This window comes from Anas platyrhynchos, chromosome 5 (assembly GCF_047663525.1).
Source record: "Anas platyrhynchos isolate ZD024472 breed Pekin duck chromosome 5, IASCAAS_PekinDuck_T2T, whole genome shotgun sequence".
Taxonomy (NCBI): Eukaryota; Metazoa; Chordata; class Aves; order Anseriformes; family Anatidae; genus Anas; species Anas platyrhynchos.
In genome coordinates, this window is record NC_092591.1 from 16860378 (window position 1) to 16886934 (window position 26557).

At 35.6% G+C, this 26557-nt stretch overlaps 1 protein-coding gene across 2 annotated transcripts in view; it reads left to right on the forward strand.

Annotated features, from left to right (window-relative positions):
• Positions 1–1808: 1808 nt before the first annotated feature.
• Positions 1809–26557, forward strand: part of TRIP11 (thyroid hormone receptor interactor 11) — a 31012-nt gene continuing 6263 nt past the window's right edge. Inside the window, exons 1-18 of one of the 2 annotated variants that reach the window (XM_038180265.2) lie at positions 1809–2158; positions 4474–4550; positions 5477–5587; positions 6718–6990; positions 7827–7895; positions 8607–8772; positions 9499–9864; positions 10582–10622; positions 11095–11187; positions 11646–11852; positions 12738–13688; positions 14196–15767; positions 18309–18449; positions 18673–18866; positions 20392–20555; positions 20891–20994; positions 21338–21437; positions 26322–26403. In XM_038180265.2, the coding sequence (XP_038036193.2) occupies positions 2020–2158; positions 4474–4550; positions 5477–5587; positions 6718–6990; positions 7827–7895; positions 8607–8772; positions 9499–9864; positions 10582–10622; positions 11095–11187; positions 11646–11852; positions 12738–13688; positions 14196–15767; positions 18309–18449; positions 18673–18866; positions 20392–20555; positions 20891–20994; positions 21338–21437; positions 26322–26403 (4850 nt within the window). In that variant the 5' untranslated portion in view covers positions 1809–2019. Of the gene's footprint in view, positions 2159–4473; positions 4551–5476; positions 5588–6717; positions 6991–7826; positions 7896–8606; positions 8773–9498; positions 9865–10581; positions 10623–11094; positions 11188–11645; positions 11853–12737; positions 15768–18308; positions 18450–18672; positions 18867–20391; positions 20556–20890; positions 20995–21337; positions 21438–26321; positions 26404–26557 lie in introns of both variants that reach the window. The other variant, XM_038180264.2, reaches the window with a different exon arrangement.

The following is a 26557-nucleotide window of genomic DNA, read 5'->3' on the forward strand; positions in this document are numbered from 1 at the left end:
TGTTTGAGTTAAAACCATATTGATGGTCTTCATATTAATACATTTAAACTGTATAAACAGTCCAAATATTTAATTCTTTATATTCAAATGAGTAGTTCTCCTGTATCCAACTTCTTATCTTGAAAGCAAAGTGTTTCACAATAAACTTCATTTTTTAACCTGCATACACACTTTTTGCCTTATTTGCATTTGGGGAATTGAATGGAAGAAATGCTTCAGTATTTAATATACTTCTCCTTGTCCAGTTCTAGTTATTCAGGATATGTTAAAGTCCACCTGTCTTTTCACCTGCTTTCACAAAATCAAAATGCTTTTACATTACTTACTTTAAGAAAAATGTTAGAAAAGAAAAACAAAGTGTTGCACTTTGTTTTTTTTCCCCCTAGCACAGCCACTGCAAATTCAGAAGGGGGAACTTATAAAACGATTTTACATTACAAGAGGTGTAATTCTTTAAATGGCACTGGGCAAGAAAGGAGGGAAGCTTTGATAGTCTTTATGCAAATGTTGATAGAATTCTATCTTTTGCTAGATGGAACCTCCTTATGTACAGAACAGCATGGAATTAGGATTTCCTAAGGGAATAATTTTGTTCCTCTCACGCCTGACAGTTGTATGTTAGAATTCATTTTCAGTAGTAGATTTTTCATCTTGAGACTCTCAGTATCATGCTTTTGGCATTAGATTTCTATATATATATTTTTTTTATATATAAAACATATGATACTAAAAACATCGTAAAACAGAAAGCTTAAATGCTTTGTCATTGTTTTGAACGGAAAATGGTAGTGCAGTTAAATAGTTTGAAAATTCTGTTTAAATAGATACAGACGTAAGGTTGTATTTGACTTTTTAAAAATAAATACAGTTACAGTGTAATGTTTCTCTCTTGACCTTACTATTTGCATATATGGGGTGCAGAAGCATTAAACATTAAAATCTCAAATTTGGTATCAGTGGGCTTTGGATCAGTATATACGTTTATATGTTAGCAGTTGGCTAGTTTTCTCCTGATAATAACTCATCACTGATCCTTTTTCATTTTTTATTTCAAGATTAATGCACATAACACCTCCGAGTCATAATTTTAAGAAGTGGGGAAAAAAACTAACAAACAAACAACTCTGTGCTATTTTGTTGACTTCTTTCCCTCTTTAGCTTTATAAAATGTAGGGTGACAGGAGGTGTTTATATCATCTATAAATATTTTAAAGTTTGGATTACATCCTTCATCTTATTTAAAACGTGTTAAAAGTTTTCTCTGAAAAGGAATTAACCACGGACGATTGGAAAAGAAGGGTCGTTTATGTCATACAGACTTTTTATTTTAGGATGAATTATGTTAAAGGATGTTCTAGGCACTGCAAAGTGCAGGAGATGCTGGCTCGGGTGTTGGGCTCTCTCCTTTTGGCATTTCTCTTAATAGGGGAGAATTAATTCTCCATTAAAAGCAATTTTTTAAATTAGCAAAACCAATTTAGTTACGTGTTTGTTTTATACTGTAACACAGTACTAATACCTTCCCGAATTTTGTGTAGAAGGTACACTAATTAGGTACTCTAATTCCGCATATTTTTTATTGGAGATGGAAATAGATCTCAAGTGGATGACTACTAGATGATTGTGAGTATGGATAACTACAAAGGTGGTAAACATCGAACTAAAAAAGCTGCAATTTATGCACCCGTCAGGGTTGGGGTTACAGCACCCCGCCCGGCAGGCCCCGTCCCCCACAGGGCCCCGTCCCTCCCAGGGCCCCGCCGGGCCGCCCGGGGGCGCTGTGGCCGCCTGCGGCCGCCTCGCTGGTGCCGGGGGCGGAGCCGTGATGGCGGCCGTCGAGGTGGCAGCGCCGGTGGCGGCGGGGAGGAGCCGCTGAGGGGACGGGGGGGTGGGCGGCAGCGCTGCGCTGAGGGAGCCTCGGCCCCCGGGGGCAGCAGGCGGCCGCCTCCCTTGCCGGCCGGCCAGGCGGCTGCGGGGCCGCGGCGCTGCTGAGGGAGGAGGCCGGGAGAGGGCCCGGCCATGGCGTCGTGGCTGGGCGGGCTGGGCTCGGGGCTGGGCCAGTCGCTGGGGCAGGTGGGCGGCAGCCTGTCCTCGCTCACCGGGCAGCTCTCCAGCTTCACCAAGGACATCCTGCTGGAGGGCGCCGAGGAAGTGGGCGGTAAGAGGGGACGGGCGGGGAGGGGGGGGGGGGGGGGGGGACGCAGCCATCCTCCCCTTAGGGAGCCCCCCGGGCGGCCGGCGCGGTGCCCGGGCTCGCTTTGTTTGCGTTTTTGTTTTTAGAGGTTTGTTGTCTGAAGCCTCTGAGCGGCGTGGAGCGCCCAGCACCGATGACAACACAGGGCGGTCATCGCCGTGTTTGTCTGCTTTATCGGAGCCGCCGTTTTTACGAGCTGCTTGTAGCGCGGCTCCGTGACGCTGCCGAGCTGCGCTGCCACTGCGCTTATCTCGGCTCTGACGTGTCCCGTGGCCGAAAGTCCAGGGCTTCCGAGGTGGTGGTATTTCTGTCTCGGCAGGGCAGGCAGGTTTTGTACAGCCTCTGTACGTGGGCCTCGTACAGAGATTAGAGGCTAGGATGACTGGTATTAAACACACAAACGAAAAGTCAAAACAAAACAGCTGAGACATCAGAGGACAATGTTCAGTAAAGTCATAATAAACTTATTCTAGGATAAATAATTTTATTTCTGTTTTTACCAATGCTTTTCTAATAGGAGTATTTGAGTAAAACTTCTGATTTTTATAGTAAAGCAATCATATAAAATGCTGATAAGTATCCGTAGGTTAAAATCACAACTATTTGCCATCCTAAAACTACAGTTTATTGGAAAAAGCGATTGTTCTGAACTAAGTGTTAAGGATACCAGCCACGGAGAGCTTGTGAATGTTCCCCTTAGAACGTGGATTTAAACAACTCTGCCTTGTCTGCAGCTCCAACACTGTGAAATGTTGTGCAAGTATTGTGTAAATCTGGATAGCAGTGTGACACTAGTGGTCTGATACAAATGGGTGTTTTTATCTATGTGTAAAATGCTTAGAAGAGAGAGATTTATTCTAATCGAGAAGTTATCTTTTTCTCACTTTTCTGAAGGATATGCTTTGAATTATTTTAAATTCCCAAATCTGTATTGGTTTAGTTTGGAATCTTAACTTTATGCTGATAAACCATGTAGTCATCTAGTGTCTTTGTTTTTAGGTTTTAAAATCTGAATTTTGATTCTGATACACAGATCTGTGCTTCAGTTGGTGCAGGACAGAGTTGGTGTTCAGTAGCTGCTTCCAGATGTGCTGGGAGACGCTGCTAGGTGCTGCTGTGAACAACTTCCATTTCTTCACAATTTTAGGGTAGAGTTTAGGTTATTATGGGGCAGTAGGCTTACTGACCTGGGGAGGTAAAAATCCAATGGCATCTAAGTGTTCCACTCTCTAAAGACTTTCATAACATCATGTGGCCTAAAGAACACTTCTCAAGTAGTTCTTTTCCTTCCTTTTTATCCTAATTCTTAATGTTATCTCTTACATTTGCTGCTTTGCCAGCCAAACTAATGAAGGTGTTTGTGGATTGCAGACACTCCCATCTTCAATTAAACAGTTTTTATGGGTGTAACACAGCCTCTGCAGCACTTAAGCAGCATCAGTGTTAAGCATCACATAGGAAATTATAAAATACAGTATTTAGTTGCACAATTCTATTTATTTCTAGTTTCTGTGAAAAATGTCAAAGTTTCATTATGGCCAATAAATTATGTTTCATTAATAAAAGGAAATGTTATATTTTTACCAATTAAGTAGAACATAGGAGTAGTAAACAGATTATTTGAAGAAAGTTGATCTTTAGAGGACAAGGATCCGGGGGAGAATAATGGTTTTTTTTTGTGTGTGTGTTAGATAAATTGGTATGGTCAGATTGTTTTGCCTTTGTAAATGAAAGTGAGTTTTATAGGTTTTTCCCCTTCCATATGGAAGGGCAGGAAGGATTGGTGTTTTGTTACATGTTTTTTGTTGTTGTTATGTTTTGTTCCTTTGTTTTCCTGACTAAATTTAGTTAATCACTGTTGTGTGTACCTTATGGAGCTAATTCTTTTTTTGAACCTTCACATGAAATTATTGAGAAATAATTACGCACAATAGTCGTGTCAGGAGCAAAGTCCTGAATGAAAAACTGATTCTGTGAAACACAACAGTCAAGTAAAAACTTTTTCAATTCACTTGTTTTAAAGCTTATTTCCATACTTTTGCCATTAGTTTTGTGATCCAACTTAAAGACTAAATGAGGGAGAACTAAATAAGGTTCAAAAAGATTCTGGTCTGAAAAATAATGTGGTCAGATAAAAGCAGCTATTGGTATTTACATAGGAATGAACATTTAAGCAGTCTAAAGAAAAAATACTTATTAATAGCTGTGCTCTTAAGTAATGTCTACTCAACACATTAAGAGTTGGTTAATGAAAATGAAAATTTTCCCTTTTCTTTCAGATGCAGCAACAGAGCTACATGTGTCCAATTCCAGACTCAGAGAAATAGAAAGTATTAATGCAGCATTGAAGTCTGAAGTAAGAAATTTTGAAACATTACTGTAATTAAAAACAATAAGTTTGATTTTTTTTTCTGGTAAAGATGAAATGTTGCATCATTACTTGGAGAAAGTCTTGTTCCTGTGCCAGCCCTGCTCAGCAAGAGGCAAAGTGTTGGTGCTATATCAGGGCTGTTGTAGCTGCAGGTGCAGAGCACAGCACTCTATGGGCCACCACAGGGGAAGACACGTATATATATGACTGCAGATCTCCATGATGCCTGGTCATGTTTGGCAGCGTGTCTTTTGTTGCAGGCACTAAAGATGGGTGAATGTGTTTCCCCCACCCTGGTGCAGTTCTCTTTCTGTTGCCAATGTAGTCATTTTGATATAGCTGCAGATGCTTGTGCTCTTCCGAGACTGCTTGCAAATCCCATGTACCCTTCAAAGGACTTGTTGGCCTTGTGACTCTTTGTAAACCAGCCACCTCAGTGTATGTCATCTGCTCTCAAGAGCGTTGAAAAGCTAGATAGTATTTTGGGGAAGTAACAGTTTTCCTGCTTCTGTTTTTAGACTCTTGTTATTTGCTGTTGACCAATGTCAGAATAATGGTCTGTATGGATCTTAGCTCCTGTTTATGCTCTGTGGCTATTTTTAAGTTCCACATGTAATTCAGCCTTGAATTTTTCTTCTTGTCACTTATGACTACTGTAAACCGCCATGTCATACAAAAATGGAAAGTGATCCATTTTTGGACCACAAAATCAAGTTCATGGGTGTGAACTTGATTTTAGGACCACACGTGGAAGTTAGAGTTACTGTGTGTTTTGAGTCAAATATGTGAAAAATCTATGTATTTAAATGATATTTATTTTTTTTTTGTTTTACTGTTCAGCAGGCTTCTGCTTTTCTAGTTCTGTAAGAACTATTCAGAATTTACTAACATCCATTTCTCATTTTTGCTAGAATGAGAGACTGAAAAAAATATGCAGTGATTTAGAAGAAAAGCATGAAGCAGCAGAACTTCAAGTAAAGCAGTTAACTATAGAGTACCGAAATCAGCTGCAACAGAAAGAGGTATGATACAGAGTAACAATATGTCCAATATGCATTATGTTGTTTTTTTCTGTTATAGTGTCTGTGGCCTTTCAGTTGAAGTGTCAGTTGTAAATGTACTGTTATAGATTGGCTGTTTATTAATATAGACACTGAGAGGCCAAGACACAAATTTCATTGAATCACATAAAGTAAGCAGTGCTGCCAGGAGATAAGTGAGGAAAGAGAAAACTGGGAATGTCATGTGTGTATCAGAATCTTTGTTTCTGTAATCATTGAGAAATAATACTTTTAACTGCTTTGTATTTCTAAGTCAATTGCCTTTTTTAAGGAAGACATTGGGAGCAAACTCATTTGAAACAGTTACATGGTCTGTTAATACTGTAATTATTTATTGTAAAGTATACAATTAAAGGAAACAGAGCTACCTTTCATAATTTGAGAAAGTGCAACTTTGGTGTAAACACCAGTTTTACCACCTGCTGTGTAACATGAGCTTTTGTAGCCTTTTAAATGAAGACAGTTGCTGCTATGCCTAGAATATTACACAAAGTGAGTTTTATTTCTGCTTTATTTGTAAACACATGGAGGAACTAGAGGAAGCAGAATTTTGAGATGTGTAGAATTCTGCTCATAAAATATAACAGAATAGTTATGGGAGTATTGCATACAGCTAATTTTAGCTTAGTGTAAGTAAGTTTGTAGTATATTGAAAGGTCGAGCATAAAATAAATCAAATATAATGTAAATAATATTTATAATGCCAAGTTTAATTTCCATATTTGAACAAACTCTTTAAACATATATTTATTTTTTTTTTTTTGGACAGCCTATTAGCTTGAATCTTGATATAGTACATAGGTATCTAGACTGCTTAAAAACCTCTATGGAAGTAGGTGTTGAAATACTTTACTAAAAAGTATTAACACTTTTAATATGTACCTTGTGTGAGATGCTTTGTAACACATCAGCTAAGACTGCTTTTCTCCATTAGGAGAGTGTTGAAGGGTTTTTCTTCCTTTATTTTTTTAGTGGAAGAGACCAGTAATTTATGCTGGGAGGGAGATGTTTGGTTAATATTTCATAAAAGTACAAATAGAGTATATTTTGATATTCTTACTGAAACAATGCATTATATTCTATATGTTCAGGTGGAAATCAGCCATCTGAAGGCTAGACAGAATGCACTGCAGGAACAATTGCAGAAAGTACAGACGGCTGCTCAGTCATCGCAGTCAGCTGCTGGTTTGCAACCAGCTACTACGTCAGCTTCCTTTGTTCCAGTGGTTAGGCATTCCTCAGGTTTTGAAGGAGATGACATGGATTTTGGAGATCTAATCTGGTCTCAGCAGGAAATAAACAGATTGTCCAATCAAGTTTCTAGTCTTGAATCTGAGGTGGACCACTGGAAGCAGATTGCACAGGTGAGTGATTTCCCCTCTGTCTTCCCCTCCAAATTAGTATTTTCATTGCATTTGGTGTTTCTGGTGTCTTTATAACTTCATGCTATAAAATTTATAGAAGCAACATGATTTGATGGAAGAGCTGAAACCTAATGATCTTAGTCATTTTTTTTTTTTGCCATTACATGACTAGGGACACATTCTGTAAATGTTTTCCCAATGCTTTTTTGTGATGCTTTTAAGTGTGATTTGTCAAGTAAGGAAAAGCTTGTCATAAACGTTCACATAAAATATTAATACTACTTCAGGGTTTCATTTTTATGGAGCCTTTCAAAGAAACACTTTTCTTCTATCTGTGATATTGACTGCTTATTGACAACACGATGTTATCAAAAGTACTAGATAGTATCACAGTTCTTGATATGTCAGTAGTACTTTATGGTCTGTGGATGCAAGAAAGGCTTTCAGGCTGTTGTGTGAGTCATCGTTTCTCAACTATAGCCTGATTTCAGAGATAGTACTTGCTGTACGTGGAAATACAGGAGTAAAATTAAGCAATCCTGTTGCTTTGTGTAACTAGATGCAATAGTGTCATGTCCCTACTTCTCCTCCACCAATAATTATACATTTGCATCTAATAAAAAGAAAAATCAATAGAAAATTATTATTTTTTTTTAAATACAATTTTCTAGGTGTATTTTCAGCATAGATTTGAAATTTATTTCAAGTTAGAAGCTTCATATTTACTTCATGTTACCTTTGTTGTTTTCTACCTTTGATTACCAAAAGAGGATGTGCTTACTTGAAAAATGAGTATTAATCGTGATCACATGGAGGTGTAATTTTTCTTTTCTCAGTCTTCCAAAGTGCAAGGGACGAATGTTGCTGAACAAAGTGAAATATGCAAGCTGCAAAATACAATTAAGGTAAGATGACAACTTTGACTAACTAGTCCTAGCTTACGCTGCATTATTGATGGTTTTGTATTGATGGTTTTGCACATGACGTGAGTCAAGTTAAAAATATTTATAACACTAGCAGTTACATCTTCTCTGTTTAAAAATGCACATGGATGTGTATTTGTACTACTGACTGAAATGTTGCTGTGCTAAATTTCAAAACATGGCCAAGTATTCTGAGAAAGTGAGGGTGTTTATATAATTTCATGTATATAGTATCTAAGATTAAAAGAAAGCTATTAGCATTTATGAGGGCAAATCGCTTTTACAAGATATTGATTACTTGAGACTGAATTTTAGATACACCAAGTAGTTTTTCCTCCCTTTTCATAAACACCTGGCTCTTCTTTCATTGAAGATGCAAAAAACAAATCTTCAAGTCTTCCATGAAAGTTATTAGAAATGTCCTGCTGTATCCACTTCTTATACTGTAATCTTTATGCTATCCTTTTTTAATATTTGCCATTGTGTAGTTGTCTAGAGCATACTGTTTGCAAAAATATATTTTTAAACAAATGACTTTTTAAATGTTTAGAAAAAAACTTGGCCTTTTCTATGAGAAATCCCTTAATAAATCTTTTGATTTTACTAGGGAAAACTTCTGTTTCTTTTGTACTATTTCTTTCCAGAGCTTCTGTACTGTATTTTACCATTCTGTTTCTCTAACAATATTTTTAGGAGCTTAAACAGAATTTAAGTCAAGAAATAGATGAACATCAACATGAACTTTCAGTATTGCAGGATGCACACAGACAAAAGCTAATAGAGATAACTCGTCGACATCGAGAAGAGCTGAGTGAATATGAAGAGCGAATTGAAGAACTTGAGAATCAGTTACAGCAAGGTCTTTATTACCACATGCTTGCTTTTTGAGATTACTTTCTGGTTTAATATGCAGTGATATGTATGTAGTAGCAGTGTAGTAAATATTAAGTTAATTATGTTTAGAAATTTGCATTTCAACTTCAGTTCAGTCTTATACTTAAGGTGACACACGTCCTGGTATCTTAAATTCCATGTGGTTGGGTTGAATGCCTGAATTTTTTGGAGAAGTACCATCTGCCAGTTGGGTTACTAGATGAAAAGCTTGCAGATTGCCATAAGGACCACATGTATGTCTGTGATGTCTGTGGCATGATTAGACTGTAGAAGTTGTTCTTACAAAGAGCCTTTGTTATATCTTGAAGGTACTTCTTATTCCCCAAAAAGTTAGGTCAGTTGGGGTCTCTTCTAAATTAATTTTAGAAAACTGACGGATTCAATGTCCTAATAAGTTAGTGTCTTTAATCTTACCCACGCTTTCTGGTTAAGTATATGTTAATTAAATCTTGAACTATGTGTCTTGCAACACCTTTTAAAACCGTTTAGAACAAGGAGTTTGTAAGTACTTGAAGAGCTGTTTATCAGATCATTCACATGCATGATAACTGCTTCAAATGTTAGTTCTATTTAAGTTAGTTGTCTGTTGATGATGATCATGTCTTTGTTTGGTACTATAGGAGTGTAATTAACTTTGCTTAAAAGTTGCTAGTTGGTTAGTATTGCAAACCTGATCTCTTTTGCTTCTTAGATGGTGTAAGCACTGATGCTGTGGATGACTCTAAAACTAGTGAACAGAAAAAGAGTGCTCAGAATCTAGAAGGAGGAAAAGTAGAAGACTTGCAAATTGTAAAAGACCTAGAGGATGAAATAAGAAGATTAAATCAGAAATTATCTTCTGCCAAAGAAGAAAACAAAATTCTTTTGAAAGATCAAGAATTGTTAAAGGTAGAAAAAATACAAATAACCCAGGAATATGAAAGTCTAAAATCTGACTATAGTATACTTCAAAGTTCTGTCACAGAGCAAGATGCTCTCTTGAAAGAACAGGAGAAGAAGTTCCAATCCAAGATGACGCTACCAGAAGATGTCGTCAGACTACAACAAGCACTGTTAGGTACAAAGATGATGTGGGTTTATTTTGTTGTTTGTGTTTTTAATATATCTTCACATATTTCCAACTTTAATGCTTAGAATTTGTTTCAAGGATTTGGAATTGAGTAAGTGAATATGTACCTTTAAAAACTGTTGCTTTAAATAAAGGTTGTCCACTGAGATAAGGGCAAGCAGAAAAGAGAGCCTAATTAGGATTAGCATGATTCGCGTGGGGGTTTCTGTTTCCAGTAGTAATCATGTATGCCAGCTGATAGGATTTTTCTTTCTTTTAAAGTAACCCTAAACAGAAGTTTTGTTTAAATTGCAAAATTATGCTTTTTCTGCATAAAGTAGTCTAATGTTACTGGTCTTTAAAGAAATACTGTAGGTTATCTGTTTTAGGGTGATGTCTTCATGCAGAAAATCTTTGGTACCACAGTGTAGCACTTGGGCAATACTTTAAGTTGGCCTAAGTGGATTCAGTTGTGTAAGTAATGCCCTACTTCACTTTGTTGATTGATGCTGCATATGAATCTTTTACAGCACTGTTTCTTAAAAAAAAAAAAAAAAAAACAAAAAAACAATCTAGTCACAAAATGCTGTGAAACTAAACTATATTGTGAAACTAGCTCAAAAGAGAATACCCCAGAATGCTGGGGCAAGGTAGGAGGATGTTTTGGGTTGTGTTGTTACTGTTTAGAAAGTAGTAAAACTATATTATTTCTGTCTTCCTTTATAGAAGCAGAAAAGGAAATAGCAAGACTTTCAAGTTTAAATCAGGTAAAGTAATTTCTAAATTAAGAAACCAAAATGGTTCATAACAGTAGTAACTAATAGAAAACATGTTCTTGGCAGTATATGTTTTTGGAGCATTCACACTTATTTATAATCTTGTAATGGAGGTAATGGTTTTAAATTAATTTTATAATTGCATGTGGAAATCAGAAGCAATAGAAACTCCACAGCATATTCTGTTGAAGAAAACTAGTAAAGTTGCACCTATCACATTGTTACGTAGGCTGCTGTATCATATTTTTCAAGTATTAATTGTAAGTTAACTTCCCTTTGAATTATTAGATGGATAATATTTTAGTATAAAACTGTGTTCTTATCATAGAGGTATTTATTCATCCATGGTCCTTCACTGATAAATATTTATTAGTAAAGACTAGTTAGAGGTTGTGTTTTTTTAAATGCTCTGGATCTTTACCTGGAGTATTCCACTATTTAAACACTCTTCCTATTTTTATAGGCCGACAGTTTCACTCGTACGGGGAAAGATATGCAGGCATTTACAGATCTACAGGTTCTTAAAGAAGAAAACATCAAACTTAAAAAAGAAAAGGTATGTGTCTTAAATTTTCTGGACAGTGTTGTTTAGCTATTTCATGCTGTATAGAAAAAATATTAAAATATTCAAACACCTTTTTGGCATGTAGTACTGTTTTACTTTTCATTTAAATGTTGTTAATATTAAATTGATTGTTGTAGTTGGATGAACACACCAGTCAAGCGTAACATCTCAGTGTACAGCTATTTTAAGTTTCTCCATTTTTAATATTGCATAACTTTTTATTGCACAGAAACATGAGTAGGCTTTTGAGGAATTATCAGATGTGCTCAGTGTGGATACCAGTTATCCAGTACCTGGGATGTTACTTGTGGAGACCTAGAGATTCTAACATAAAAATGCATGCTTTGTTTTTACTGTTGAGGAAAAAAAAGAAACCATTTTGAATCTAAACAGTTTACAAATTTTGTCAAGACAAAGGCTAATACTTAATACTTTTCATTTGACCTAAGGAGGGACTTGAGAAGGAACTGCTACATGCACAACATGAAAATAAGAATATTCTTTCTACATATTCTGAGGATCAGAATTCAGAGATAAATCAGTTAAGGCAAGATTTGGAAAGGAAAGAACATGAATTAAATGAAAGTATTGCTGAAAGAGAAGCCTTAGTAGAAGAATTGGAAGAACTAGACAAGCAGAATCAAGAAGCTACTCAGGTAATAAACATTAAAATTACCTACTGAATTTGGAAAATAGATACTTTTGCGTGTGTTTGTTTTTTAAGCTGATTTTCACACATAGATAAATGAACCTCTGGCAAAAAAAAAGTCAGGATCGGTGTTTCACCGTTTCTACCTTACTGATGTGAGGTTCTGAAGTGCAAGAAACCCACTTGTTATGGACAAACAAATATGGCATATCCAGAATGGGTATTAGTTTCCAGAGTCTGGTTAAATACCACTTAATTTTTCTTTGAGTGTGCAGAAAAGGCCACAGATTACATGTAAACAGAATGAAATAATACCTTTTTGTGACTGTTCTATTTGACCTTTAAATATATAGTAGCAAAACATGTTTTTCCAGTATCAGTTTACTTTATAGAATTGAACACATAAAATATTTTTCTATGAGATGAATCCCAGCAAGTATGTTAAAACATAGTTAAGTGAGAAATTGAAAATTGGCTATACAGATATATACTCAGTTGTGGTTTTTTGTTTGTTTTGTTTTGTTTCTCACTTAAAACCTTCCTGTTTTTAAGTAATGGGTGTTTACTGAATACCAGTTTTAACTTCTGTGAAAAGTTCTGTCTCTTAGTTCTCTTTGAGTTCCTTGGTTTAGGTAGTTAGGGATCTTCTGGGGGGAGATGGTGTTTTTGTTTTCAGCAAAAGGCAATCTATTTCTTCTATATTTGTTTTTAATTTATCTAGTATTGACTACTTGATACTACTTGCCAATTTAATGTTTTTTTTGTTGTTTTGTTTTTTTTAAGTAGGAAACATTGTTTCCAGGCAAATTTTTATTGCTCAGTTGATAAAAACAAAATACATAAGTCTACTGGTTCTCCTTTCCTAATAAATTCTTGTTTGTGTTCATTTCAGCGTGTGATTACACTGAAAGAGCAGCTGTCAAAACAACACACACAAGCTGATAGTATCACCAAACAGCTGCAAATTGACATAGATTTTGAAAGAAAGAAAGTAGCAAAACTGGAAATGGAGAAGATGGAAACTATTAAGGAGTTAGATAGTCAGAAAGAAAAACTAAGCCAATGTTCATATGCACTTAATGATTTGCATATAAGTAAACAGCAGCTTCAAAATACTATTAAAGATCTTCAGGAACAATTAAAGAAGTCCCAGGACTGTAACGTGCATAACAAAAAAGAAATTAAAGAATTGCAGCAGAGACTAAAAGAAAGAGAGGAGGAGCTTTCTGTATCCTTGAGCAAGTTAACAGAAAAAAGTAACCAGGAAGCTAACTACAGTTGTCAAGATCTGATTCTGAAAGAAAGAGAAGTAGAAATTGCAAAACTACAGAATAGTATTTTAGAAAATAAACAAATAAATGAAGACTTGGAGAAATCTCTATCTGATCTCAAAATAGAAAATGGAAAGCTAGTAACAGCCTTTGAAGAAATAAAACAGCAATTAAACGATGCCATTTCTGAGAAGAATAAAGTTTACTTAGAAAAAGACACCGTTGTGGAGGCCTTGAAAATGGAAAAAAAACATTTGGAAACTGAATTAAACCAGACTGAAAAGCGTCTTTTTGAGCAAGCACAAAAGTATGAGCAAACTATTCAGGAGTTATCAAATGCACGTAGTATGGACACCACTGCATTGCAGCTTGAACACGAACGCCTAGTTAAACTGAATCAAGAGAAAGACTTTAAGATTGCAGAATTCAAAAGGAACATGGAGCAGATGGAAAGTGACCATCAAGAAACGAAAGAGATGTTGACTACTAGCTTAGGAGGGCAAAAGCAGTTGACAGAACTCATGAAAGAAAAAGAGGAATTTATTGAAAAATTTAAAAATCAAGCCTTGCAGGTAAGGCAGGAACTTGAGGAATATAAGAAAGCTTCAAAAAAGCAGGATGTCTTAAAACAAAATTTAGAAGAAAAAGACAAAAGTCTTGCCATCATGAAGGAAGAAAATAATCATTTGAAAGAAGAAATTGAACGTCTTAAGGATCAACAAAGTAGATCTACACCTATGGTTGAGCCTAAAACTCTAGATATTATTATTGAACTCGAAAGTGAGGTAACGCAGTTAAAAGTGATAAAGACTAATCTTGAAGAAGAAATAGAAGTTCTCAAAAAAACAATAGAAGATCAGAATCAAAAAACAGTGCAACTTCAGCAGTCTTTGCAAGAGCAAAGAAAGCAAATAGATGAGTCTAAAGTTCAGTGTGAACAAATGAATGTCACACATGAAAGACTTTCTTTAGCGAAGGATGAGGAAATTAAAAATTTACAGAAGACAATTGAGCAAATTAAGACTCAGTTGCACAAAGAGAGACAGGTTATTCAGACTGATTCCTCTGATCTTTTTCAGGTAACGAAAGTTCAGACACTTAATGGAGAAAATGGAAATGAAAAACATGACTTATCCAAAGCTGAAATTGAAAGACTAGTAAAAGGTATCAAAGAAAGGGAGATGGAGATTAAGCTTCTAAATGAAAAGAATGTTTCTCTGAGTCAACAAATTGATCAGTTGTCTAAAGATGAAGTTGGCAAACTTACTCGGATCATCCAAGAGAAAGACTTAGAAATACAGGCCCTCAATGCTAGAGTTTCTTCAGCTTCCTATCGGCAGGATGTTCTTTGCCTTCAGCAGCAGCTGCAAGCTTATGTCATGGAAAGAGAGCAAGTACTAGCAGTTCTAAGTGAAAAGACAAGAGAGAACAGTCAGTTAAAAACAGAGTATCATAAGATCATGGATATGGTGGCCGCTAAAGAAGCGGCTTTGGTAAGGCTGCAAGAAGAGAACCAAAAGTTATCTAATAGATTTGAAAATAGCAGCCAAGACATGTTTAGAGAAACTATTCAGAATTTATCCCGTATCATTCGAGAAAAAGATATTGAAATAGATGCTCTAAGTCAAAAATGCCAAACCTTATTGACTGTATTGCAGACGTCCAGTACAGGTACTGACAGCGGTCCAGGAGGTGTTAACAGTAACCAGTTTGAGGAACTTCTACAAGAACGTGACAAACTAAAACAGCAAGTAAAGAAGATGGAAGAGTGGAAGCAACAGGTAATAACCACGGTTCAGAACATGCAACATGAGTCAGCTCACCTACAAGAAGAGCTACACAAACTTCAAGCACAGATTTCAGTTGAAAGCGATAGTAATTCAAAATTGCAGGTAGATTATAATGGCTTGATTCAGAGTTACGAACAGAATGAGAAAAAGCTGAAAAGTTTTAGTCAGGAACTAGCGCAAGTTCAACACACCATAGGACAGCTTCATAACACCAAGGATCTTCTCCTGGGTAAACTTGATTTGGTAACACCATCTGTAGCAATGGCTTCCATCATTTCGCAGCCTCCGGTCATTCAAAGCAGTGCTCCTGAAGTGCTCAGTGATGAAACTAAACTCCTTCAAAAGGAATTGGAACAGCTGAAAAAAAAGTTGCAAGAAAAAGATTCAACTATTAGGACCCTTCAGGAAAACAATCAACGATTATCGGATTCTGTGGCTACAGCATCAGAGGCTGAAAGAAAGAGTCAAGAGGGGACTGATTCAGAGATGAGGCAGATCAAAGAAAAGCATGATGTCTTACAGAAATCACTTAGAGAAAAAGACATACTGATTAAATCTAAAAGCGATCAGTTACTTTCTGTGAGTGAAAATCTTAGTAACAAAGAAAATGAAAATGAACTTTTAAAGCAAGCGGTGACTAACCTTAAAGAAAGAAATCTAATTTTAGAAATGGATATTCGAAAACTGAAAGAAGAAAATGAAAAAATAGTTGCAAGTTGTAGGGAAAAGGAAACAGAATTCCGAGCACTTCAGGAGACTAATATGCAATTTTCAATGATGTTGAAGGAGAAAGAGTTTGAGTCCCACTCAATGAAGGAAAAAGCTCTCACTTTTGAGAAGTTGTTGAAAGAAAAAGAACAGGTATGTGTGTTCACGTTCATTATCTTGAAATTAGTCACTTGGTAGCGTGTTTTCATGTATATGTAGACATCAAGTATTTGCCTTAAATCTGTTTGTGGCTTCTTACTGCTTTGCATTGCAACAAAAATCCTTCCCCACAAAGTTAAGAAATGAAAAATCAGCAGGTGAGTGGCTTGCAGTTGTATCTGTTAATTTTGTATTCATAACCCATGTTCTTCATTCATTTGAAAAATTCTCATTTACTGAACAGCTGCTCAATATTTTGGCTTTTGCCTGTTGTCCATTAAGTGTACTACGTTGTTTTTACTGTACGTTGCTCAAACTCGCAGAGGTGGCGAAGACTCATTTCTCAATGTGTTTTCTTCAAGTGTCATTCCGATTTGGTTGCTTCACAGCATTGCTTTGAGATGAATGGGTTCAAGCGTCATCTTTTATAGCTGGAGAAGCTTTGGTGGAAAAAAAAAGAAAGAAAGATGAAAACATTGGACAAACTAAATTAATGTTTTCTCTTCCCAATTTAATATATGGAAAAGTAGGTATTTTTTTTTGAAGTGTGTTCAGAGAAAAGTTGCAGTGGCTTATGAATTACTGTGTAAGTAATGTGAGTAAGAATCTTTTTTATAGGAGCCAAAGAATTACGTGGCATTGTTGATACTCGGGTCAACAGCATGTTGTAAGAACTGCTACTGCTGGCATTAAGGAAGCAATATGTGAATCACCATCCTTTTTGAAACACAGGAGTTAAGTACAATGCAACAGATAACATTTATCAAAACTACAGGAAAAGAACAGAACTCCAGGATATCAATACTTTTTATTTGCTTTGTAGTCTCTAAAACTTAATCTGTCCTAGTGGGCAGTCTTTTCTGGTAATTACTTCCAAATATGTCATCTTTCTTCCACTGTGCTTTTTCTTTTCAGGTCCCCATTCTTTTCATCCTGGTGGCTTCGGTTTCCATTATTCAGTCTTTTCTCAGAAATGTTCCCCTGTCATGTTTTTCTTCTCCTTGCTGCATTTAACATCCTTTTTTTATTTTCCAAAATTCTGAGCATTGCTGGTTATCAGAGAGTGATGTTTATGCAAACCGTTACAATATAACCTGGCATTCATTTTATCTCCACTATATAATAGAAAAGTTCACATCTCTTAAAAGCATTTTCAAACTACCAAATAAATTTGCAGTGTAATATATCCAGGAATTTATCATCTGTAAGTCCCAACTTTGATACATGCGAAAAAAATAGCATTTTTTTTTTTTTTAAGTTAGTTGTGTAAGATAAATGTTTAGCTCTGTTTGTTCCTAGTGGTGGTTTCCCCATCCTATTCTGAATAAATACTATGGAATTAAGAATAGAATCTTTAAGGTATCAAATTACGGTTACATTATTTTAAAAAAAAAAAGGCTTTGAATTATCATTGGGACTAATGTTCATCAGTTGTGCCAATAAGAACTATACACCTTCTTACCTTTTTTTATTTTTATTTTTTAATTATTCTAACTCCAGTAGCTGCTGCTCCTGGAAGCCTGCAGTGCCTGGTTAGGTTCTCTGTGTGTTGCATGTCTTTGCCCTGCAGACCTCTTCACTCACTGACATCTTGGGCTTTCAGTTTCGTAAGCATGGAACAATTGTCTGGACTTTTTTTTCTTCACAAATCAGAGTTCTTTTTGCAGACTCTGTGTTCACCATGGAGAACTATGAAAAATAGTGTTCAAATGTATTTTGTATGGGTGTCAGAAGATAACAGCATAAACAGCAAATTTCTGTGCAGGTTTGCAGCTCTACTCAAAAGAAAAAAGCTGTATTCAGTTTCATTTATAAATAATTGAAGCTTATAAGTATTAATGGTGAAATAGAAGATTGGTTTACTTTTTACCAACATAATCAATAAAAATACCTGCTCTCAAAATAATATATGAGACGAATGGTAAAAAGGATGCTGGAAGGTTTCAAGTAACTGCAAATGCATCCATTTATTTAGGCTGTGTACGTGAGTTGGAGGTAACAGACAAATTTCTTCATGTGTTTATCCTTTATGTAAAATTGTAACAAATCACTTACAATGAGAAATAATATTAATTGAAATATGACAGTTGAAAATGTGGTGGATGTTGCTGTGATTCTTTGAAGGCTGATCTCTAGAACTGAAGTCACCTTATGGCTTAGTTTTTAGGATTACTTCATGTGTTTAGTCATCTTAGCTTCAGGCCAGTTGACGTGCCTAGGCAGGTGCTTCATATGTCCATGTCCTAATAAGCAGGTACCACAGATAAAACATTCCACCCATAGCAGAAAACCTGAAAGTTTGAAGTATACTTGTGACTGTAGTGCCTTTTAGGAATAAATTTTAGTTTGTTTGGTAATGTGTGAGGGAAATCACACTCAGGGAAAATACTCTTCTGGAGTTTTTCTGTGCTATAGGGCCATGGGTGTCTTGCACTTCTCCTTGTTACATTAGTATTTTCTTTCCATTCTTCTGGGCAAAGAATACATCTCTTTCAGTAAGACTGCTGTGTTTGAAGTCCTCTATGTCTTTGACAGGGCAAGACGGGGGAATTGAATCAACTGCTAAATGAAGTTAAATCAATGCAAGAAAAGGCTGTTACTTTTCAACAAGAGAGAGACCAAGTTATGGTAGCACTCAAACAGAAGCAAATGGAGAGCAGTGCCCTGCAGAGTGAGGTATACCACCAAGTAACTTACAACTGTAAGAAATAAAAAAAATAATAATTACAAAAAAAAGAAATTGCATTGTATAATATTTTCTGCATTATTTTTGTTAGCAGTAACTTGTGAAAAACATTTGAAATCAACATGCAGGCAATATGCTTCAAATGATGTTTTGTTTGCTTGCATTATTTATGGAAACTGATAGTACAAGCAACTTAAGGTGTGTTCTACACAGATACAGCATTTGCGTGAGAAAGAGCAGCGCCTAAATCAGGAACTGGAGAGGTTACGGAATCACCTTCTGGAAATGGAGGACTCCTACACGCGGGAAGTGTTAGCTGCAGAAGACAGAGAGGCCAAGCTAAGAAAAAAAGTTTCAGTTTTGGAAGAAAAACTTGTGTCCTCATCTACTGCAGTGGAGAATGCCAGGTGATCTTTTCATTTATCCAGCAGTGGCACTGTGAATTTTACAGTTTTCTGGAGTGATACTGATAGCTTTATTTTATTGAATTAGCATTCTAGAGCACGCTAGCCAACTGAGGAAACAAAAATATATGAATTACTGTTACTCTAAATCAGGAAAGTAATTTGAAATTTCCTTGGCAACTGTTGTGAACTAAGAAGTTATTTATCATCTTCGAAGCAACTTCAGAAATCTCAGATCTTTGACAATGCTTAGAACTAGAAACAACAAAAATCAACAAAAATCCGTCAACCCATCAATTGAACATAATTGAATAATTGAATATGTCAGAGCATAAAAGATTAACTTAATTGCCTTCAATGTCAAGGCTTTATTCACTTTGAAAGTGCATTTGAAAGTGTTTTATACACTTGGATGCACAGGTGTGCTTGTGGTACTTTGTGCGTTGCTTTTGAAAGGAGTACCCGTCCTTAATTGATACGTTATAGCACATTACAGCATAGAGAGGTATACACTGCTGTAAAACTTCTTTAACGTACATATAAAGCAAGATGCATAGATGTTCTCATAGGTAGCATAGTTGGAGAGGCTAGAGTTAATTATGGTGTTTTTTTTATTTACCATAATCATATTTTTCAGTTAGAACAATGAAAACCCAAGTATTAAAATTACTCAATGCCTGTCTTGACTCTAATGTAGGCTTGTTGGTTACTTTGAGCAAGATTACTTTTTTATTTTAGTGCAGTTGTCCAAATGAACAAGTATTTTAATCAAATATATCTACATGGCTGGAGTCTTTCCTACTTCTGAAGTGCTCAAAATGAGCTCTGCTCAACATTCTCAGCAAAGAGATTTCTGAGCTGAGCAGACTGTTGTGGAAAATGTGGAAAATTGTGAAGAAAGGTGAAGAGCTGGGAGAAGGCTCCGTAAAAACTGGCAGAATGTTTCTTAATTCTTCACCAAAACTTGAAAAATGTCTTTCAAGAAATGTAGCCCATTTCCTACCTAATATGTACTGTTAAGAAAGACTGAAATGGGAGTAAATCAAGTTCATAATAATTCTGCATAATGGGAAGTTTAATGAATATTCAGTGGTGGTCAGGATGGATATATTGAGGTCTGGGAGACTTGCTTTAGAAGTAATATTTGATAGGAAGAACTTGATACATGCAGTAAATGAATCAGGCAAGGTGTGTATGTGGTTTCTTGTTTTTTTTGTTGTTGTTAAACATACTTTTCCAAAAATGGATTAAAAGATTATTTTTGTCTTTTTCTAATGCACTTCAAACAGAAGTTTGTTCTTATTTTTGGATTGCCAAAATTTTATTTCCAGGCATATTTAAAATATGTTGCTAGTGTTTTAGTTGTTGTTTGTTTGTTACTTTGGTTTTGAGAGGAATTTGGGGAAAAATGTTTTCATTTTTATAAATTTAAGTGAAAATTAAAGGTAGATTAATTTTTGATGTGTTTTAATTTTTATCTGTGATGACGTTCTTCATTATCTCAGTAAATAATTTTTTTTTCATTAAGTCATCAAGCTAGCCTGCAGGTCGAATCTTTGCAAGAGCAATTAAACTTGGTTTCCAAGCAGAGAGATGAAACTGTGCTACAGCTCACCATCTCACAGGACCAAGTGAAACAGTATGCGTTGTCACTGGCCAACCTGCAGATGGTGCTAGAACAATTCCAACAGGGTAAGTTTTGTCAAGAAGTACCAAAGACTGCAACACGCGTTTTTCAGATGGGATAGTTACTATATTTTGGTACTTTTAAAAGCATATAGTTACTTGGTTTTCAATTTGGTAGCTTAAATTTCAGAAGCTTTTGTCTTTTAAAAAACTTCATTAAAATTCTGGCCCTGTGAAAACCAATGGTCAGTATCCTATATATGAAACTAGAATTCCACCTCTACTTTGTGAAAACCAGACGTGATAATGCTAAAGTTTTGCAGTTGTGTATCCCCCAAAATAAATATACTTATTATGAATTGAGATCTTTTTTTTTTTCTTTTTGTATTTTAACCCATTAGAAGAAAAAGCCATGTATTCAGCAGAGTTAGAAAAACACCAAAAACAGACTGAAGAATGGAAAAAAAAAGCTGAGAACTTAGAAGAAAAAGTTGTATCACTGCAGGTGGGTTGAATACAAATTTAAAAGTTGAATACAAATTTAATGCAAATTTTGACTTTTTTTTTGAGCTATTGTGTTAAGTGTTACTGTTTCAGAGTATACAGAGTTACATAGTTATTTTGTCTTCTCTGGTTGAGGAGTTGGGAACAGGATGAGACTGAAAGAAGGGCCAGCAAGGTAGCATATCTCTGAATATCCTATTTCTGAGGGTGTTTACAGTCCAATTATTTTAGAGTACAAGTGATTGAAGCCTTTGTGTCTGTTGTGTTTGATGTATGTTGTATTGGAATAATCGTGATAGTGAACTCATGCTTCTCTCTCTGTCCTTTTCTTACCCTCTCTTCAGGAAAGTTTAGGAGAGGCAAATGCTGCACTGGATGCAGCATCAAGGCTTACTGAACAACTTGATGTTAAAGAGGAGCAGATTGAAGAGCTTAAGAAAGAAGGTAACTTTTTTTTTTTCTCTGCTTAAAATATTCCAAGTAGCTGGGGAGTCAATATACATGTAGTGTTCTTAGAAATTTACCAAAATGTCCTTTATGAGGGAAGAGAGTAATTCTGTGCCACCTTTTGAGCATTTACTCAGTTTATAAAACAATTTTTAAAAAGGTGTTTTCCTTCTGTTAGTGATCTCTCTCAAGAGAAGGCTTTCTAGTTTTCTTCTCTTTAGACACCAAAGCCCTTGATTTAGTTCAGTGTCTCTGTAGAAAGTTTGTGAAATATGAAATGCTGTCACATTTTCCAAAATAACTACCATATTTCACATAGAGGGAGTTACTTTGAGGCAGAGAGAAAGTGCATGCTGTTGAGATGCAGAGAGAGCAGCTCTTGCACAGGTATAAGACTGACTGAAGAGATTACATGGAAGGCCTTGGACTCATCTTTAGATTGTATTTTTAGATCTCATTTCAAATAAGCTTCCTAACTGCTCATATTTAGAAAGATGCTTTCATACTGTTCCAAGATTAAGTACTCTAACATTTGATGAGCTTCATTACTTTGGATGTGAAGACAAAGCTTAGCCAGACAGTAAAGAACTCTGCCAGGAGAAACAGTTTTGTAAAGGAAGAATATTTACAGCGAGGGTGGTCAAACAACGGAATAGGTTGCTCAGAGAGGTGTGTCCATCCATGGAGATACTCAAAACCCACTTGCACACAATCCAGGACAATCTACTCTCTCTGACTGCTTAAGTTGAGGGTCTGGGCTTAGTAACCTGAAGAAGTCCCTTCCAACATAAATTATTCTGTGGCTTTGTGATTCTGTGAATGAAAGGGAAAAAGAAAATGATGAAATCACTTAAACATAAAATCCATGATAGATACATAGTCTTCTCTTTTATAAACACCTCTAGTGTTAAAGCTGTATAGAAAAGCCTAAAAAGGCAGAACAACCTGTTAGTAAAAACTGATACCATTTCAATGTATTTCTTTTTTATGGCCTTAAACTTTATTCTAATCAAAAAAGTTAAGGGTAATTTCTGTACAGTGTATTTGAATACCAAACGTCCGTAGGATTTATAAGCTCAGACTCAACTGGAGATGATATAATAGGTATACAAATAACATAGCTGTTTTTTCTTACTGCATTAATTGTAGTTTTCATGACAAAGGAGTTGTAGCGTTTGGTAATGCAGGACTTAAAACTAATAATTTTGCTGGATTTCTGTACATAAATTTCAGCCCTGCTCTGTATTTCTGTCTGGAATATTTCCTTGAACCAAGAATGAAAGTTACCTCTGTCTAGTTCCGTGCTAGTTCTGATACGGGTGAACTTACTAACAGTACCAACTGTCGAGGGAGTAGTTAGCTGTTTCTTTATTGTTTTCCTTCTAGTTTCTTTGTTTATTGCATTTTCCTACTCCATTTTCGTAGCTGAATCCTACTTTCTCTTTTCCTCTCTTTCTGTGGATCGTTGCAGTTTGCTGTTACTGCAGCATCCTCTGTTAGTGTAGGGTCCAGCTGTCACTTGTATACATGCGATTAATCTGAAGCCAGAGGAAAACTTCTGATTGCTCCCTGTAGGGGGCTCTCAAATGAGAGTTTGAAGGGCAGAGGCTGGCTCACTTGCAGGTCACTTAACAGCTCTTACCTACATATTTTTCCCTCTATGTCTGTAGGAAATACAGGGGTAAAATAGTTTAATTAAGGCTTGCCGTGGGAAGGTGCTTGTAAAGTCATCTCTGCTGGATGTAGTGGTAACTCTTTGTTCTGCCCATATTCAACTAATTGATATTCATTTTTTCTTGAAATATATTTCATTTTCTTAAAGAAGACTTGTTTGTGGTCTTGTAATTAGTGTAAAAAGTCATTTGAAAGCCGTTGCAATTTCACCAAGAACTCTATATAAAGTTACTACTTATATGCTACACAATTGAAAGGGCGTTTACTTAAATGTTGTGTGTAAGTACAGTTCAGCATCCCAGTGGGCATCATAGCAGTGATCTGAGTTCACATGTGAATTTTACAACTTTAATTAAATTTCAAGCTGCTGCATGAATCATGTACCAAATCAGTAGATTTATATTTAATTGACTGATCTTTATATCTCTGTCTTGCTAAAGACATCACAGTAGAAGTTTTCAAATACACTGGATTGAAAATAATTCTGATGTAGGCAAATAAGGCACCATTAAATGGGTAGCTCAACCCTAGTGGTTAATTTAGATAGCTAAACTAAATTAAAGCAGGGGGGTAACAAGTTAATGGGTTTGAACTGCGAGAGAAAATTGGGTCTCAGTATTCTATCAAACCATGCTGTATTGGCAAGCAATTTACTTGTTTAAAAATGTGAAACAGGATTGTTGTATAAAGGAAACAGCACTTTAATGTTGTTGTAGAATAAATCATAATTTTTATTGAAACAGAGACCACTCCATTTTCTGTATTTACACAAGAAAACATATAGTGTCTTATTGAAAATTGGCCAAATGCATTCCCAGACAGAGTTTTGTTGGCCAAATCTTTTGAAGGATTTCTTTATGGATTTTTTTGGCAGGAGAAGTGATTTTAATGGAAAAGTATAAGATGTACCAGATGCAGTTTTCTAGATTGCCATAAATGGTTAACAAATTATTGGAGACTGCTGTAAATGTCTGGTTTACAGCAGCCCGTGCTGAATTTTGGCTCAAGTCTTTTGTTATTCAGTCTCTTCACACACAGAAAGTACGTGTTTAAGTCCTTTTCAACTGTAAGATGCTGTTTTAGAAGGAAATATTCCATTTAAAAACTATTTAATTTAGAGTTGTGTAATCGCTGTGGGTGAATGTAGCCATATAACTGTCCTTAAAAGACAGTCGACTGTCCAAAGACTCTTCGATTAAAAAAAAAAAAAATCAGGAAAAAAAAATAGAAGAGTCTTAGAATTAACATTTCACTTCAAAATTATTAATTGCTTTTTTAAAAAATAATTCTGTAGATAAAATTGGGGGAAAAAAAAAAACACTTATCTTGCTCTATAAAGCAGTAGCAACATCATGAGATTTATTTAAACCTTTTTTTCAGATGCCATTTCTGAGTTTTTTTGGTGCTGGTGCCATGTTGTTAAGTTACTGGTATTAGTAGTTTAACTCTTATTCCTTTGAATTCTCTGGAGACCCAAATAACAACTCAAACTCCGTGTATGTTCCTGCAACTGCTGTTATTCCATAAACATAGTGGAACTTTTTTAATTCAAGTTTTGGGGACCTGTTTAACCACATTACAAAGTAGCATAATTTTAAGTAACATTCCCAGCATGGCACTGGTTTGTTCTACTCTTTATAGAAGTCATGTTTGTGAAGTAAAGAGTTTGTTTTCATTTCTGGAGTATTTGAATAGGACAATTAATTTGTATCCATTTCACAGCCTAGTTCTTTGTGTATATATATACCAAAACTCCATTCAGGTTCTCATGGAGTTACTAGTGTTGAGAACCATGTTGTGTCAGCATAGCTATGGCATGCATTTATTGAAGATTGAATGTCACGTGGAAATGAGAGTGGAATGTTTTTCATGCATCCCAGGTGATCTGAAACTTATAAAAATTCCTAAAAGTCACCTTTCATCTTCCCTTGTCTCCACATTCTCTCAAGAAAAATAGAATTCTTTTAAATAGCTATAAGGTATCCACTCATTTCTACAAAGATGTTGAGGCTTTTTAGGAATAAACTATAAGACAGATGCAATAAAAGTATACTTTTTCTATGAAGCACTTACTTTTAATCCACATGAACCCAAGAGGTTTTGAAATAGTAGGAAGATTAAGTCATTCAGCAGCTTTTCCATAGGGTTTGAAAACATCTGAAGGATTCAGCATTATGAAGGGAGGGGAGAAAGCTCATACAACTGCAGCTTATACAAGTTTGTCTTCACATTGAGGGTCCATATTATGTTGTTCGGCTTGTGTGTGTTATTAAGACTTGTGCTTTTATTAGGAAAAAGTAACTTCAAAGATACCATCTTGCAGAACCAGAGTTTGGTGAAAAAAATATTTTTGCTGTTTTGAAGTTTATCTTCAAAAAATTCTTTGTACCTTGTAACTATCTGTTTTCTTGTCTGTGGACATTTTGCTATTAGTGTACTTAAATCCTGTGTTAGGGAATAGCTTTTTTCCTATCAGCTTTCACTCTGTGCTTCTGCGTAAGTTTGTGTAGACCTGAATGTCAGATATTTTTATCCAGTTTCTAACGTAGCCAGATTTTACAAAGACAAAACTTTGGGTCTTGTATCCTCAGAGTCAGGATGTTGTAGAATGCTTCCAGTAAGTAAAACCTTTAGGAGAATCTCTTTCTTAATTACCTTTTGAGTTTAGTGGGAGGTCAGGGGAAGCCTGAGTTATTGACAGAGAATTATCGGGGTAACCAGGTGTATCCTGTATTTAAGCTATCAAATAATCTGTGTTAGTGAAATTGTAGAGAAATTTGTGCTAAGGAATAATTGGACAAGAGGGAATGTATTTGAGGTTAAGTACTGAGATCCAAAGACCCAATAACAACATACAATTTATAATCAGGTTATAAAAAGGATTAAGGATTGCCACCATAGAATATACGCTTTTACCAAGAACATCTTCCCAGTTCTGTGTGATCTAGGTGGAACAGAGCAGCTCATCAGACCTTATGTGGTTGATTTCTATTCTGGGTGTTTCTGTACTGTAGCTTTGAGTATTGTTCTGGAAATTCTAGCTTATGAATTCAGGTAATAATCACTTACTGAGTTGACACTTTTCTAAGAAATCATGTTGATGCTGTCTAAAAATATATATGTTAGCATATCTTGATAAGTGTGTATTGTAACAATACATTTTGAAGCAGTCTGCAAATTTATTTGCTTTGACCTAACATTTTATAGGAGAGATCAGAAAAGAAATGTTAGAAGATGTACAGAATAAACTAATGAATCTCATCAACAGCACAGAAGGAAAAGTGGACAAGTAAGTCTCTTGTTATGTTATTGTAGATTTCTGTTACTGTGCGTGATGTGCAGATAATGTAACAGCTGTAAGAGTGGTGCAGAACTGAGCTTCTGTATGTAAGCTTGTAATGTGCTTTTGTTATCTTTACATTTTTCAATTGTTTGGTGATTGT